This window comes from Nilaparvata lugens, chromosome X (genome assembly GCF_014356525.2).
Source record: "Nilaparvata lugens isolate BPH chromosome X, ASM1435652v1, whole genome shotgun sequence".
Lineage (NCBI taxonomy): Eukaryota > Metazoa > Arthropoda > Insecta > Hemiptera > Delphacidae > Nilaparvata > Nilaparvata lugens.
Genome location: NC_052518.1, coordinates 50,374,096 through 50,391,093, shown reverse-complemented (window position 1 = coordinate 50,391,093; position 16,998 = coordinate 50,374,096). Strand labels below are relative to the sequence as shown.

At 36.3% G+C, this 16,998-nt stretch overlaps 1 protein-coding gene across 1 annotated transcript; it reads left to right on the top strand.

Moving 5' to 3' along the window:
- The first annotated feature begins 2,425 nt into the window (after positions 1 to 2,425).
- LOC120354612 (lysine-rich arabinogalactan protein 19-like) lies at positions 2,426 to 3,811 on the top strand. The gene is made up of 2 exons (XM_039441972.1): positions 2,426 to 2,488; positions 3,365 to 3,811. The coding sequence occupies exons 1-2, from the start codon at positions 2,426 to 2,428 to the stop codon at positions 3,809 to 3,811; spliced, it is 510 nt and encodes a 169-aa protein (XP_039297906.1).
- The last annotated feature ends 13,187 nt before the right edge of the window (positions 3,812 to 16,998 follow it).

Genomic DNA, 16,998 nt, shown 5'->3' with positions numbered 1-16,998 from the left:
CTTATATCAGTTCCAAGCAAATCAGCATCATCAACATCATCATCATTATTTGTTGGTACAATAAAACTTTCAAAATCAGCAAATGCAATGTATTTATTTTTCAAAGTGTACAAATAGTTGCTGAACTTCAAAATTTCACCCTGTTTAGGCAGTATTGTTTTTTGTATAGCAAATGTTGAGCACAAATCCATGTGCTTGTCTAAATTTGCTTTTCCGTCACAATTTGCTTGTCTATTAGTTGTGAATTTATTGAAACAAAATGGGCAAATAAACACTTGTCCAGTATGTGATGACAAAAGGTGGCTCAGTAGTCGTGACAAACCATTATACCCTTGACGTGTGTTTATCAGAACATAGAGCCATTTTTTCGGTGTTGTATCATTTGACAAGAGTAAAAGATTTATTTTGTGTTTGCATTGTCTATAAATTGAACAACGGTACAGGAAAAACTTATTGTTACTTGAATCATAGGCAATCACAGTGATTGATATGTTCACATTTTGTAATTCAAATTTTTTAATGTCATGCACTGTGGTAGGAAACTTTATACCGGTCAAATTTAGTGTGTTTTCAAATTGTTTAAGATAATCAACAGTCATACTGCTACATCTAAAATGAAAATAGCTAAGTACGCTCCATAGAAAACATTTGCTATCGTTTCTGTTCTGTACATTTATAATGGCTTTTTTGCTTTAATGGAAGCAGGTGTTTCAATATATGTGCTATTTCCGCCAGTTAAAGGATTATAATGAATAATATTTGAATCAAGGGAAATAATTCTAACAACATTCCATCCACTACCGTATCTTATAAATTTGTCAAGTGTCAATTCTATTTTTTCTACACCTCTAATAAACTGATCTTGCAACTCATCTAAATGTTCATCAACATTAACTAACACAGACGTAAAACTATAGAATGATGCATTTGTTGTAGTTTCAATAATTTCCTGTCGATTGTTATCAACATTTACTTTTTTCAATAAAACAGTTGTTACAAAATACCATTCAATATTTCCGTCAAAATGTTCACTTTCTTCAACAATTAGTTCAATTAGTTTAGGTTTCAAAATTCGCAGTAGTGTTTGAACAACATCAATAAATATTTTTCTAAATAAAAGACTATATCGTATTGCGCTCGAATTAATGCTAGTTATTCTTTCAATTGTATAATCCATTAATTACTTGAAGTAGTAGTAGTAGTAGTAGTAATAATAGGAAATTTCTCACCGCTTGAAAGTTGTTTGTGGATTGATGTTTTCTTTATTGCTGTTTTTGTTGTTGCTGGCTTCGTCCTTTGCAGCACACGTGTTGTTGCACAAAATTGCAGGTGCATCCAGTCCCTGCTCACTAGACCAACTACTGGTCAATGGTTTCTGCAACTGCACCCCCTCCTCAGCTGGCGTGAAGATTCGTCGTCCTCTTCCGACACCATGTTTTTGATACCAACACCTCTGGTCTAATCGAATCGGTTTTGGTGTTGGGCAAAAAAGTTTTGCTGGTGGTGAAGTGCAGTCAGCCGTCTTATCGCCTTCATAGTCCATTATCTCCTCCACCACCTCCTCTGCCACCACCACCACCACCTCCTCCTCATCCCATCTGGAAACAACAAACAAATAGAATGAAATGTGTGTATGTGTGTGTGTATATATGTGTGTGTGTGTGTGTGTGTGTGTGTGTGTGTGTGTGTGTGTGTGTGTGTGTGTGTGTGTGTGTGTGTGTGTGCATGTGTGTGTGTGTTTGTGTGTGTGTGTTTGTAGATGTATACATTTGCAATCGTATGGAATGAACAGATAAAATTTACTTGCACAAATATTTACAGTTTAGAGCAAGGCAATATAATCTTCACAATGGAACTTCAAGCATGTCAATGTATTTGCTTGCTGCTTTTTCACAAATATTTTCAGTTTGTAAAAACAATCAATGATTAGATAAAATATTTTTTACTTACGTGAAGGTTGATGCTGCTGCAGCAGCTGCTGCTGCTGTTTCTGGCGATTGCTGTGAATCCATTAGCACACACACACACACACAATGACTTTTGCAACAAACGTAATCGAATCACAACAAACGAATGCAAGCAAAAACATGGCAGACAATGCTTTTATATTGCCACTACTCAAACACACACAACATATTGATTGCGATTATAATATGCACAATAACTTTCTCACAGCTGTTACTTTGACAGATGTTGATTCCGTTACAGTTCTTTGCAACGAAATTTGCAAGGTGCAAACAACTTAGCCATTATTTTTCCTCAAGCTGATAAAGCATCTGTACTGAAATTTTGCATACAACATATTATGCATCAAACAGATATACTTTTTAGTTATTCTTGCCTTCTATATTCATCAAGTGGATAATATATAATCGCAAAAATCTGCTACCCATCTGTCAGTATCAGTTCAGCAGCAGCAGCAGCTATGAATCGTGAAACTTCAACAAACACTCCTGCACCAATCAGCACCAGCGCCGCCGAAATCAATGTAAGTTCCATACAAGTTTTGTTTGATACTGTGTAGCAAACTAATCAGTCTTCTTCTACACATAGAATAGTTTTCTTTGCTAGCACTGTCGATAGTCTTCTTCTTCTACAAACTAAACTCTACTGTTATATAAATACTAAAACACTGCTGTTAACATTCTTCTTCTTCTTCTTCTTCTTCTTCTTCTTCTTCTTCTTCTTCTTCTTCTTCTTTACTCATTGTTCTTTTTTTTACAAATTCACAATTTGGCGATGATTGTATATGTAGATCAAACAATTGGTATTGATTGATCGATATGTCTGCCCACATACGACATGCACTGCAAATAAGACCAAATCCATTCAAATTTGAAAAATCAATTCTATAGTAAAAACCGTCAGTTGCAAGCTGTTTGAAATTTTTCGGCAAACAGTCTATTTTCATAAATGAATTTTCACGTTCGTATTGCACATCATAATCTGTTTTTTTCTGAAAAGTTGTTGTTCTAATATTGCCAACAAGAAAATTATTTATGAAACCGAATTTGAGTGACCATTTTTTGTGCTCAAAAATAGCCTAATCAGTGTCTTCCAAATTTTCCAAAACTACATTGCAAAAAACACATTTTGTTCTATCGTGCACTTTAAAAAAAAGAAAACTGCTTCTGTTAGATGATTGAGTTTAGGATACTGGTGTTTCCTAATCGTTTTATTACCATCAAAAAATGAGTCAAACCTATCTATTTCTTTAAAGTAATTTACCGCTTTATTCTCATCTGTATCATCATCATCATCCATACAATGAATACAACACTTTCTTGCTTGCGGCAACATTTTTAGTCAGCAACTGAAAAAGAAAAATAATAAAATATTATTATGTGTTCTGTTTGTTTTTCAGTCAGCACAAGAAGAATGGACTGAGGATGGCGCGATGGCGATGCTGGAGCAAGAGTTGCACTCAATTTCTTTGGCAGCTTTGCCTGACCTATTTGATGATGATGATTCAATTTTACTTTATATCAGTGAGGATGCATTCAATCATCATCAACTAGGTCAGGCCATCCCAACATCATCATCATCTCCAGCCAATCAACTAGGACAGGCCATCCCATCATCATCATCATCATCATCTCCAGCCACATCATTCGCGTCACCCTCACCACTGTCAGTCTCCCCCCAGCCCACATTCCCCCCTGCCTGTCCGGCATACCAACCAGCCCGAGCAGTGCTGCCTCCCCCCGCCGGACCATCATCTCCAGCCACATCGTTCGCGCCACCCTCACCACTGCCAGTCTCCCCCCAGCCAGCATTCCCCCCTGCCCGTTCAGCATACCAACCAGCCTGAGCAGTGCTGCCTCCCCCCGCCATCGCACCATCAACCAGCAGACATCAACCATATGCACCCATAGTTGCTGCACAGCAGGAAGAGTTCAATTTCGCAACTTTAGATAGGTTGTGCAACCAACCCTGTCGTCGCACAATTGCGCTCAAACATTTTTTAGAATTGTTAGAATCCTGTTATCCTGTTATAGGGGTGCGAATTGTGCGCTCCTGTAATCAGGATTGTGTAATTATTAGAGTTGTAAATGTGGGACGACGGGCAAATGAGGATGATGAAATTAAAACCTTCCTGCCGCAGAAATTTGCAGCGGCAATTACGCGTGCAAATGTCCATTCATTTTATAATTCATGTCTGAATTTAATCATGTCAGTCGAACATGTACCAGGTCAACACTCTGTTGTTAAATTGTTACAGCGTGAGCTGTAACAAATATTTGTAAATTTTTAAAAATTTTGTAAACTTTTGTAAATAAATAAATAAATAAATAAATATATATATATATATATATATATATATATATATATATATATATATATGTTGTTGTTAACTTACCTTGCGTGCGTGTCTGCCAACGTGCAACCTTGTGTGTGTAACAACAACTGATGTGCAATCATTGTTGTACTTGTCTATTTATAGTCAAAGACCTCAGTCACGCACAGTGAATACATGCAAACTTAGTTTGTCAGTAGCAGTTGCAGCAGCAGCAGCAGCAGCAATGAAGACAGGTTATGAAATAATTATTGTTACATTCATAATATACACAATTAGTATGATATCACTTTTTACACTGTGTAGTAGTAGTAGTAGTAGTAGTGTTGAAAACAGTAACCAAACAGTAAAAGACAGCAGCAGTACTGCCAATTTAACCGCTTATAAAGCACATATATTATCTTATATAAGACTATGTGTTCAATCTAAAATGAATTATAAAACAACAAAATTATTTGATGATGGACTAGACAGGTGGTATGCTTATATGAATGATCAAAGAAAATTAAATGTTGATAGTTCAAATCTCATTCTACAGAGGAATAATACGACAATGCTATGTGAATTGAAAGTGGATAAAGATGTTAATTTAACAATGAGCACTTCACTAGCTGATATACTTGGTTTTGATAGAGAAATTCTAGTAGCAAATGAATGACATTATTCTAAATGATTAGTGTGCATCACGAATATAACATCGTTCCAGATTAGTTGTAATCTAGCATGCGGTAGTTATCAGAATGGAGAAGAGGTTCATACAATTTTTGAATTTCTTCCAAAGGTTGCACCTGGTTTCCTAATAAATGAATTGCCAAATCAAATTATTTATTTTTCATTGAACACACATAGAATTTAATCTATTGAAATTCAGATAGTTGATCAGAATGGTAAACTAGTTGATTTCTGCGGCGATAGTATAAGAATAAGAGTTCACATTGGATGGAAGGAGAGAGAGATAGAGGGAAGATGAATGCTAGGTGTGTGAGAACGATGTGTGTGTGTGTGTGTCTGTGTGTGTGTGTGTGCATTAGTTGTGTGTGAACAACACAAGCGAGAGAAAGAAAGAATGGGTTTCGTTATTTATAACCTAGCGCCAGGTGCAAGTAGGTCTGCTAGTCGTCAGCCACTGCCGCTTAGTACTTATCAGTCTGTGAAACTGATAACACATAATCGAGCAAGGTTTTTAGAAAAGCTTGGTTTTAAAGTAAATTGAGAATATGTCATTAACACACGCAGCCGCAATTAGCGACAAACTAAATGTTGAACAAGATATACACTATTATTCAGATATAACAAAATTTGATTATCACACTCATGCTCCATATGGTGATTTGAAATTTCATAATAATGATGAGATTCACATTTCAAAATCATCACATGATCTTATTTCTCCAGTTGCCAAATCTTCTCTTATTGTTGAAGGAAACATTACATGTAAAAAGCTGGGAAAAGAAAAAGAAGACTCACTCAATGATGCACAATATACGCTCAACTCAAATGCAGTAGAACATATGTTTGATGAGATACAATTTGAATTGGCAGATACAGTTGTTGCGAAGTGTCGTCTAGTGGGTATTACTTCATCTATAAAAGCATATTTAGTGAAAAAACAAATCAATAAAAATACATATGAGCTAGCAGGATTCAATAAGGAAGGATTAACACTTAGTGATAATAGCTTTGCATTTTGTGTGCCATTAAAATTACTTCTACCATTTTTTGAGGATTTTCAACACGTGATTTTGATTATGAGACAAGAGCTTGTACGATTGAGATCGGCAACAGATGTTAATTGTATTAAATCTTCTAATGCTACAACAATGTCATTGGAAATAACAAAACTGCTTTGGAAAGTTCCTTATATACATGTAGATGATCATTTAAGATTGAAATTTCTAGAAATTGTCGATCAGGATAGGCCATTGAAAATTGTGTTCAGAAAATGGGATATTCATGAATACCCGCAATTACCCAGTTCAACTTCAACTGTTTGGACGATAAAGACCGCATCAAAGGCTGACACACCACAATTTGTAATATTAGCATTTCAGACCAACAGGGAAAATGTAATGTCAAAGACAATGTCCAATTTTGATTTGTGCAAATTGCATGATGTTTAACTTTTCTTAAATAGTGAATATTCACCATATGATCGACTAAATGGAAACAAACAACTTTTGTACAAAATGTTTTTAGATTTTGCACCTAGCTATTTTAATTTAGGAATTCATGCTGAGCATGGTACAGATATAGATTATAAAACTTCTACTGATAACTGTGCAATAGTTGTACTCGATTGTTCACATCAAGCTGATCATTTAACATCGTCAACAGACATTCCATTCGAAATGGAGTTTGCAGAAAATGTACCAAATTTAACAACTGCATATTGTATTTTAATAAGTGACACATTAGTGGAATATAAACCATTAAGCGCATTAGTTCACAAAGTTCAGTAATTTGACGCAAGAGTGTGTGTTTTATGAACAGAGGAGGAGGAGGGGGGGTATATTTAAGTGCGTGTTTGAACAGTAATTACATCAGTTGCGATGAGTAGCTTAGATATTCCTCAACCGCCATCACCATCATTATTGCCAAAAGCAAAATTTGATGCATTTGTACAAAGAATGTGTGCTGGCAATGGGCAACAGAAGATGGATGGAGAAGGGAGCAGCAGCAGCAGCAGCAGCAATTCGACAGAGTTTTGAGAAATTGGTATACAATGCGACATGGATAAAGAAGAAGAAGAAGAAGAAGAAGATTATTTGATAATCTTGTTGAGTAAGAAGCAAAAGCGAACAGAGAGAAATGAGAATAGTGCAGCAGCAGCAGCAAACAATTTGCAAAATTCTGATTATACATGTGAAAATAATAGAATGGAAAGTATGAAGCATTGTAATTTATACACAAAACAGCGAAGACACAAGTATGCACGACAAGGATTCTATTTTGATGGAAAAAACATTCTATGTGTTTATTGTGGATTTGATTTGAATTTGCATAGAGCAAGAGTATGCAGTCTAGCCTGTAGCGAGGGTGGAGGGGGACGGCAGAAACAACTAAATTTCACTGTTCTTGTACTGCCCATTTAGATGTGAAGCAGCAGCAGCAGAGTATAATGAATCCTCAAACTTGGTCTTATGCACCAGTATGCTTGGAAATAGAACTACAAGAGTATATTGAATGGTATGAAATGTGTGAAAAAGCAATACATTCTGCTGAAGAGGGAAATAGTAAAAGTATTGCTAGACAATTGAAATCAATATTTTTAAATTTGGTGAATGTTAGTGATATCAGTGATTATTTAGCTTATTATAGACCATTTAGATTGAGTGTAGACAAACTGATAAAAATTGAAGAAGGAATATTGTTATCGTTACATGAAACTGGAAGTGTGGAAAAAGAAGAAGGGGAGCTAGTAGGAAGTGAGAGCGTAGAGGAAGGAATGTGTAAATGAGTAGCAGGTGGAGTGGTGAACATGGAAGGGGTGAGCAGCAGGCGAAGTGGCAGCTGTTGGCTGAACGCTCAGTCTTCAACCGACAACAGCTTAGTTCAGTCACACGCGCGCGCAACGAGAATCATGGATTATCAACAGCAGAGTAATGGAGTAACAGTGGAAATGATCGACATTTCAGTATGAAATCTTTCAATTATATTTCAAAAATGGAATATCCGACAGTCTCACTCAATGAACTTGTGCATGATTCATGGTACCGTGTTGTACACGCTAGATTGGTGAGAACACAACAAGGACAACGTATCATCATGAGGTTATACGATCTTGACAGCAATGGTGACTATTATTGTGAAGTTTACTTACCTGAGAAATTTCTAAGTGTTTTGAATGTGCAAACACTTGATGATTTCAACAAACAAAAACTCTATCTGAAGTGTATACAGCGTGAAGGTAAATCACCTTTTGTTCTTTTAGAAGAAAAAAGAATATATGGAGAAAAATAAATAAATAAAATAAAATAAAATAAATAAAAAAAAAACCTATTTTAATTTGTGCAATAGGCCTAATGTTGATCAACACTTTGTAAAGAATAAATATAGTAGTATGTAGAATAAATTATCAATATATACAACCTATTATAGAAATTCAATTGATGTTTTCCAAAATGGGGATAGCACATTGCTGGTCAACAAAGAAGGGGGACAAGCCTTCCTATTGGTGGGGCATGACAGGTGCACCTGCTGCTGCTCAACAAAGAAGGGGAACAAGCCTTCCTATTGGTGGGGCGTGACAGGTGCACCTGCTGGTCATTAAAGAAGGGGAACAAAATGGCAGTGTGTGCCTTCCTATTGGTGGGGGTGGGGGGTCCATTGGTGGGGGTGCCTTCCCATTGGTGGGATGCCTGACTCATGGGCAGGGGGCCCACCATTTTGCACATGGTGGGGGACAACACGGGGAAATCCGCCATTTTGGACACACTCCCTTGCTTCCTATTGGTTGGGGGAGGGGCTTTGGTGGGGGGCAGAATGGCCAACACTAGGACTGGTGGGTGGAGGGGGGTGTTGTGGGGGTTAATCCGCCATTTTGGCCAGGCCCCCTCGCTTCCTATTGTTTGGGGGTGTGGCCAAAATGACCGACACTAGGGCTTGGGGGTTGAAGGGGGGAATGGGGCGGGGTTTCAGGCCACGCCCTCTTCTCCTATTGGTCTTGTGATGAACTCTCAAATCTACACTACTAACAAGACACATGAATACAAATAGTTTGTTCTGTTTGTATATTTCACTCTCTCAACATGAGCAAACTTATCATTGTAAATTTCGGTAAGATTATCACACAAGAGGACAAGCCTGCATGGTGTACGAATGGTGCATTGATCCCTCATAATGCTAGAATTCTCATCATGGGTCCATGTGCATGTGGTAGAACAAATTTATTGTTCAACTTGATTTTTTCCAGAAATGGATTGAGATTTAAACATATTTATTTAAATACTAAAAGTCAATATCAAGATGAGTACTTGTTTTTAAGAAAAGTCTTTTCATAAATGAAAGGTATTGAATTTCATGTGAATCATATCCCTGATAACATTGCACACCTAAACAAAATACCACAATATTCTCTAGTTATATTTGACGATTTACAACTTAGTCACACACCTCAAATAAGGGATTATTTTACTATGGGTAAAATCGACTCTATGGGTATATGGGTATCGACTCTTAATGTATCCTGATGAGTAGAGGGACTCCAGACAATGGATCCATACTCTAGGACACTTCTGACCAGCGACTGATACAGTTACAACAGTCTCAACATTATTGAAGCCGGTAGAGTATCTCAGAACAAAGCCCAATAGCTTGTTCGCTCTGCCAATGATGTGATCAACATGTGCTGAAAAGGACAATGTACAACTGAATACAATACCAAGATCCTTACACAATGCTACCCTCTCCAAGCACACACCATTGATTGAGTAGGGATAACGAACTGGATTAACCTTTCTGGAGAAAGTCATACATTTACATTTTTTTACATTGATATCAAGCTTATTCATATGGCACCACAATGCAACTCTATCAACTTCAGCCTGCAAGGAATAGCAATCATCCAATCCTCTCACCTCTTTGTAGATCTTCATATTGTCAGTGAATATCAAGCACTTGGAGTTGGGTATCTGAAGTGGTAACTCATTTATTAATAGCAAGAACAAGAGGGGCCCCAGATTGCTACCCTGGGGACACCAGACGTACTGAAATAAGCATGAGAGACCCTTCCTTGAACAGTTACAAATTTTTTTCTTTGAAACAGGTAACTTCTGAATAAATCAACCAAAGCACTACTAAAGCCCAGCTGTGACAGCCTCTTCAACAATATACAATGATTCACATGGTCAAAGGCTTCACTAAAATCAGTATAGATCACATCCATTTCTCCACCGGCATCAAGTACATTGGAGGCAGACACTGTAAACTCTAATAAATTTGTCACAACAGATCTTTCAGGAAGAAAACCATGCTGATTTTCAGACAGTATTGGTCGTGAATACCATAGAATCTCATCATAAAGAGCCCTCTCATAAACCTTAGCAAAGACAGACAATATACTGATTGGTCTATAGTTCATGATGTCATCTCTCCTGCCAGACTTGAAAATTGGGATTATCTTCAAGACATTCCATCTACTTGGAAAGACTCAATTTCTCAGTACAGGTCAAATAAATATTTCAACGGTCTTATTAATAGCTCACCACAACCCTTAACAATGAAGGAAGGAATACAATCAGGCCCAGGAGCTACTCTAAGCTTTAATCTTTTGATTGCAGATTGAATACTTCTCTCCGATAATGACGCAGCTTCAGAGTACTATTGGCTGTATCATGCAAAAACTCAATCCCATCACCCTCCTCAAAGCAAGCGGTGACTGGTGAGAAAACAGATCCGGAATAATTGGCGAACCCTGAGGGAATTTCATCTCCAACAAAATTTTTGTCATGCAGAATCATTTTCTCAAAAAATCCATCAGACTTGTGCTTCTCATTAACAAACTTCCAAAAATTCTTGGAATTGGAACCAAGGTCAGACTTAGCTTTCAGCAAATAATTCCGATAGGCAACTTTAATCAAAGACTTCAGTTCTCTTCTCAGTCTCACAGATTCATCTTTGTAACAAACTGAAGATCTCTGTTTACGTGCACATTTATTCTTCCTCTTAACCAAGTCAATTATTTGGTGAGTGAACTAAGGTGGATACCTCTCACTTGAGATGCTTTTAAGGGTGATCATGGCATTAAAACACTCATAAATGACACTGTAGAATCAGTCAACAGCCGCATCAACATCCTCAAATCTGTACAAATCATTCCAGTCATAGTCTCTGAGAAAATTATACAGTGCGAAATAATCTGCTCTATGGAAATCATAGACAGGAGGAGCATTAACGGGCGATCGCTGTTTCACAGAAATTCAGTTATCAAACTTATATTCAGGGCTGGATGGTGCTCAATATCCTCTGGTACTAGTGCATTAGAGTCATGCTCAACGTTAATAATGGGTGAACCACAAAGAACCAAATCTAGAGTGGGTAGGTTATAGTTTTTTATTCCATTGATTGGCTTCAAGTCGAAGAAATTTGGAAAATGTCCTAATCTCTTAGCTGCTACCGAACCATTGTGAAGATCATAATTACAATCTGTTACTTCAGGCAAATTAAAGTCACCAGCAATAAGCAGTCGATCTCCAATCAAGTGGACATATCCTTCAATACAGTCAAAGTACTTTCCATAGCTCTCAGAATTGGCAGAGTTGAGGAAGTAAACAACATTAACATATATAGGACCATCCCTATCAAATATTTTAATCATCAAGCTCTCAAAACTCCGACAGTCGAAAGACGAGTTGATGTTGACACACTCTTCAGAACGGATTTGCTTACGAACTGCTATCAGAACTCCCCCTCCTCAACATGAGTCACTTCCGGGGCAATCCCAGCGATAGACAACATATCTTTTATCAAAGACCTCATTATCAGAAAAACCAGAATTCAGCCATGTTTCAGTCAACAAGATCAAGTCATACTCAGAAGCAAGTAAAGATTGTAATAACACATGAGTTTTGGTCCTTAAACCTCTCACATTTTGATAATAAACGCTCAATTCCCTAGAAGCCATAGCAACTAATAATCAATTACAGCCCACCCCTAAACTCAACAAAAATTCCCAATCAAGCATCATGCAAATGATACACAAATATGTGCAAGTAATATAACCAATTGATTAACGATTGGAAATGTTTAGAATTAGATAAAGAGTTCTGAATGTAAGCAAATGAGGATGAAAAGATGATTTAACAATAGAAAAATGGAAATTTAGAACTAATTAAACAATTAAAGAGCAATCACGAATACTCTCAAGATAAAAATGGGAGAGGAAAAGAAGCTGAAAAGAGAAAGGAGCTGATAATATAGAAGAATTGATTAATCCAAAGAGCAATAAGCGAATATATTGATTTGAATAATGATAAAAAATGTTTAGAATGAGTTGGAGTTGAGCAAATAAGGAAGAGAAGATGATTTTACAAAAGAAACTTATTAATTAATCCAAAGAGCAATAAGTGAATGCTCTCAAGATAAAATAACAGAGAAAAATCTGTATGAGATAGAAGAAAATATCCCACCCGGGACCACCTAAGCCACCAACCACACAGCCTAACCCACAACAACTAGAACAAAAAAAAAACAATACAAAAAAAATGTGATTGATTTTCGGAAGAAGCATCAATGACTAAAATTTTAACATCAAACACCAGTAATTTCTGTTGATAATGAACGGTTGTGATAATAGTCCAGATAATAATCATTATCATTTCCATAGTTTGACAGCCTCCTTGGCACTACGAAATGAAGAAATGAGAGGTGCAAGCAAACTCTATCTAATCCATATAATACTTCATTGGACTCTTATCATCCTATCAGCTATGAACTGCAGCCTATCTACTTATCAGCCTACTACCTCCGAAAAAGTATACCATGTCACTACTCTGACATTAATGTTCAATCCCGCTAGATTAAACAAAACAATATCCTACTTCATAAGTATCTCGATTGATTGAATGAACTTCAAATTACCACTTATAGTAATTAAAAGTATTTATATAAATAGGAAGGTCGTTCGAATAGTCACAGCTCAAACGGAATATTCAATAAGCTGGTGGCTTGAACCATATAGGGAAACGAAATACTATAATAAATTTGATCCACGGAACACTATAACTTTTACAGTATATAAAAAAATGGATAGTAAAATTCCCAATACAAATAAGCACTTTGAGATACTATTCTTTGAAAAATCATTTCATATGAACAGTATATTATTCATAGATAAAGTAATAACCATAAAGATTTCTGCCTAAACTGTGATGAACTACATTGCAATAAGCGAGAATTGATATAGATTGATCCATTTAAAAAAAAAAAAACAATTTAGACAAGGGTGACACTCTCAAATTCCTAAACTATATACATAATTATGATACAATCATAAATAAGTTTAAAAAAAAATACATTTCTTCACATCATTTATAAAAAACCCAAGCACGGAACAAAGTCTTTATCAATGTAGTCTTTATCATTAATATTGTATCCGCTAAGCAAAGAGCAAAATTACTAGCAACAAGTACAAAGAGACAAAAATGTTTTCAAAAATAATCAAGAACAGATAAACTAATGAAAGAATTCGAGTTCATGAACGGGAAACTTCTATAACTTGGGAAAGTTCAAGTCTTTGGCATTCTTTACAATATTTGAAGCTCTGTTGACATCCTTGCGTATTCAAACTCGCCCCTGTCTGTCAACCCATGCATCTATGATTCGCCCGTTCTTCTTGAGCTGCTGGGCCAAAACCAGTAGTTTCCTCCTTGTAGAAGTTAGACTTCGGTTGATGTAAATCGGACCCTGGCCGACTAGACCGTGTATCTGTTCCCTCTTGATGACCCCAAACTTCCTCCTCTGCTCCATCAATTGGTCAGCGTCAAGACGCCTGACAAATCTGATGATTATAGCCGGTGGCGGTGGAGGTAACAACGTTGTTGCTCCGCGATTTCCAATAGGCCTCCATTTCTTCACTTCCAATCTATGGCAGGCGTCCACCATATCTGGAGTTATGTTGAAACCCACCACCCTTCCCACCACAGCCACCGTCTGAAGCACATCCTCCTCCAGTTTCGTGGGAATACCTTGAATTTCGAGAGTATTTCTCCTGGAATACTGTTCATGCTCGTCCAAACGCTCCTCAGTGATCAGTAGCTTCTGATGAATCACATCCAGTTCCTTACTCGGAGTGTTAATAAGGCCTTGCTGATTGTCTATTATTTCATTTTGTTTACTTATAATCATGGTGAGTTCTTCCTGTTTTTCTTGACTGGTGCCAACAATAGTTTTAATTTCCTGAATGCTCCCGGACAATCACTCTCGAACATTATTTATCAAACTTTCTAAGGACTCAAATGAAGCGGAATTTCCCTCCAGCCAAACCATACTCGAGTCCCTATTACCTTTAACTGGTGTAGAATCAGTTTGTTGAACACTCAATGAATGCTGCTTTCTCAAACACTCGGGGCATGATCACGTCGAACCCTTCATAAATGATAAATCCTCTGGCTTAATGTTGAGGCAAGAAATATGAAAATAAGACGTACACTCCCTACAGCAAAGTTTATCTGTATTGCAACTAACAGGTTGCTTACATTTGCCACAAGAACTCATCTCGAATGCGTGATTTTGTAATAAGTACAAAAAATAATTTCAAAATGAATAACTTACAGTGAATACTCACAAATAGGCTGGAAATCTCAAGCCATCAGTAGTCCATAGGGCGAAACTAAGCGATAATCATTATCGAAGATGAGAGAGCACAAAACAACACTACCATCTCAACCAAGCTCTAGCTGCGTAAATTCATTATGACTGAATGTGTAGCTAATAGTGGGAAATATAGGCAAGGTCTGGATAACTTTATTGACATTCAGTAGAGAGTGAGTAGCAGTGAAAGAATGAGTATCTCTCGTAGAAGACAAAACGGTAGTGTTGCTCTAATCGATAGGATTAAGAAATTGAGGAAAGTTACTGGAGACAAACATAGAAGCATTGTGAATTTTGAAAAGCAATCTGACAATTACAGTGAAAAACTTTTAAAACCAATCATCACACCTCTAGTTGAAATGGGGAAAACTAAATCTCCTCACCAATCCAATCAGAGTCTTATACCAAAAAAGGAGGAACAAGAAAAAGAAGAAGACGAAGAAGAAGGAAGTATGGATGTAGGAGATGAAGAAGGAGAAAAACATGATGATATCAGTGAAACAACAGAAGTTGCATCACCATCAGCAGCTGAAAAAGATCTAAGCATAAATGATTCAAGTATATTTAATTCAACCAGACTTGAGAGTGATACATCCAGAAAAATGAAGAGGATGAAGGAACAAGTGCTTGCATAAAATTTGTATACATTTCATACTGAAAAATTGGATAACTTGATTCCTCATGGAATTTCCTATGATTCGAACCATAAACTATATTATATGGGTGAGTTAAATGTTAGCTTTGATAACTACTTATTTTATATTAATAGCCAAAAATTTTGAAATACACATGGTCTATTAGAACTCTTATTTGCCCAAAGACCAAATTCATATCTATTTGAATGAAAAAGACCTGTATAGATACAAGAAAATCTTATCAATAACAAGAGTTCATTTGGATTGACGTGGATATGTGAAACGTAACAGTGGTGTAAAGTCTCGCTTAATTCAAATGATATTTCCTGTCAAAAAAGCGAGTAAGGGAGGGTCAGGGTTATTGAATTTTGCAAAAAATACTTCTAACAATAGAATTTACCAATATTATGACAACTATGATGAATTGGTTTACAGACTTCATTGATAAAAATCATCAAAACTTGCTGGACACTCGAGTCATGATGTTCAGATTGCATCAATTATAGAAGAATTACATGGAGGTAAAATTATTGTATAGTTGCAGAATGAATGTGCACAGATTCGGTGGTGAAAGCAAGAGAGTCGCTGCGAAGAAAGAGATTGTATGGAATGAACCAGATCTTGACAGTTTTAGTGAGAGAATAATTCAGGCAATTAATCAACAGGGTTTCAGTGAATCTCTGCATTCGTATTTAGATTCACAATTTTCTAATATAGTTAAGAATATTGGATTGAATGAGATTGAAAAGGAACACATCTTCAGTACATTACAACAGTTATCTGACAATATTGATAGGGGAGTTGAAGAGAAATCTATCAATTTGGAGAATTCTCTACATGATCTCAAATCAACATCAGAGATATTCAGATCACACTTGAATACGATCAACAATAATAAAGTTGACAAGAATTATTTGGATGAGAAATTGAAAGTTATCTCAGACAAGATTAAAAATTTGGAAGTATTAGATAGAAATTATCTAAATACCAGATTGGAACAGCTTAGCACAAAAATTTTAACTAGAGTAAATGAAACTCATTCATTATCGGTTGATAAGGAATATTTGGATAAAACTGTGCAAGCATTGAATAACATTGTTATAACAAAACAAGAGTTTTTTTAAGATCGATTATCCGCAATCACTAATACTATAAAGAACAAATCTTATGAAAGGGATTGAACAATTTGTTTCAAAAAACAATTTGAATAGATTGCTTTCTTAAATGAATGATCTGAGTAGTGAAATGCAAGCACTTATTAGGAAAGATGAACTACAAGCCACAGTCAAAACAATTCGTGAGGCATCTTCATCTTCAATTGAAAATACTGAGGATGGTGAAGTGACAAGTTTACAATGTTTGCCTGCATTTATAGATTATCTTACTCTATTTGTTCATAGAATAGCCTACCAAATAGTGAGGAACTATGTGAAAGTGAGTTCTCATATGAATTGGATCGAGGCAAAACAGCATAATTTGACAGAAGATCAAGTAGGCGATTTAATTACCAAAAAAATGGGTCTTAGTATCTATGCAAATGATCTAAAAACCTCAAATTCAGAATAACTTCAATCTTTAACCGATTTCACTATGCAAGCTGGTTGGGAGAAATCGCATGAGATTAAGAAATAGATAGCTACATTCTATTTCAACTTGAGAGAGTGTTCTCTACTCCACAACCATTTTTTCCAATTGTAATGGATTTTCCAAGGTGAAACAAGATTGTAGAAAAAATGTGCTAATGGTCGGGTTTGAGAT

Coding starts and splice junctions, on each gene's coding strand:
- LOC120354612 (XM_039441972.1), top strand. CDS start 2,426: ATGAATCGTGAAACTTCAACAAACACTCCTGCACCAATCAGCACCAGC. Junction 2,489..3,364: donor CCAGCGCCGCCGAAATCAAT/GTAAGTTCCATA, acceptor TTTGTTTTTCAG/TCAGCACAAGAAGAATGGAC.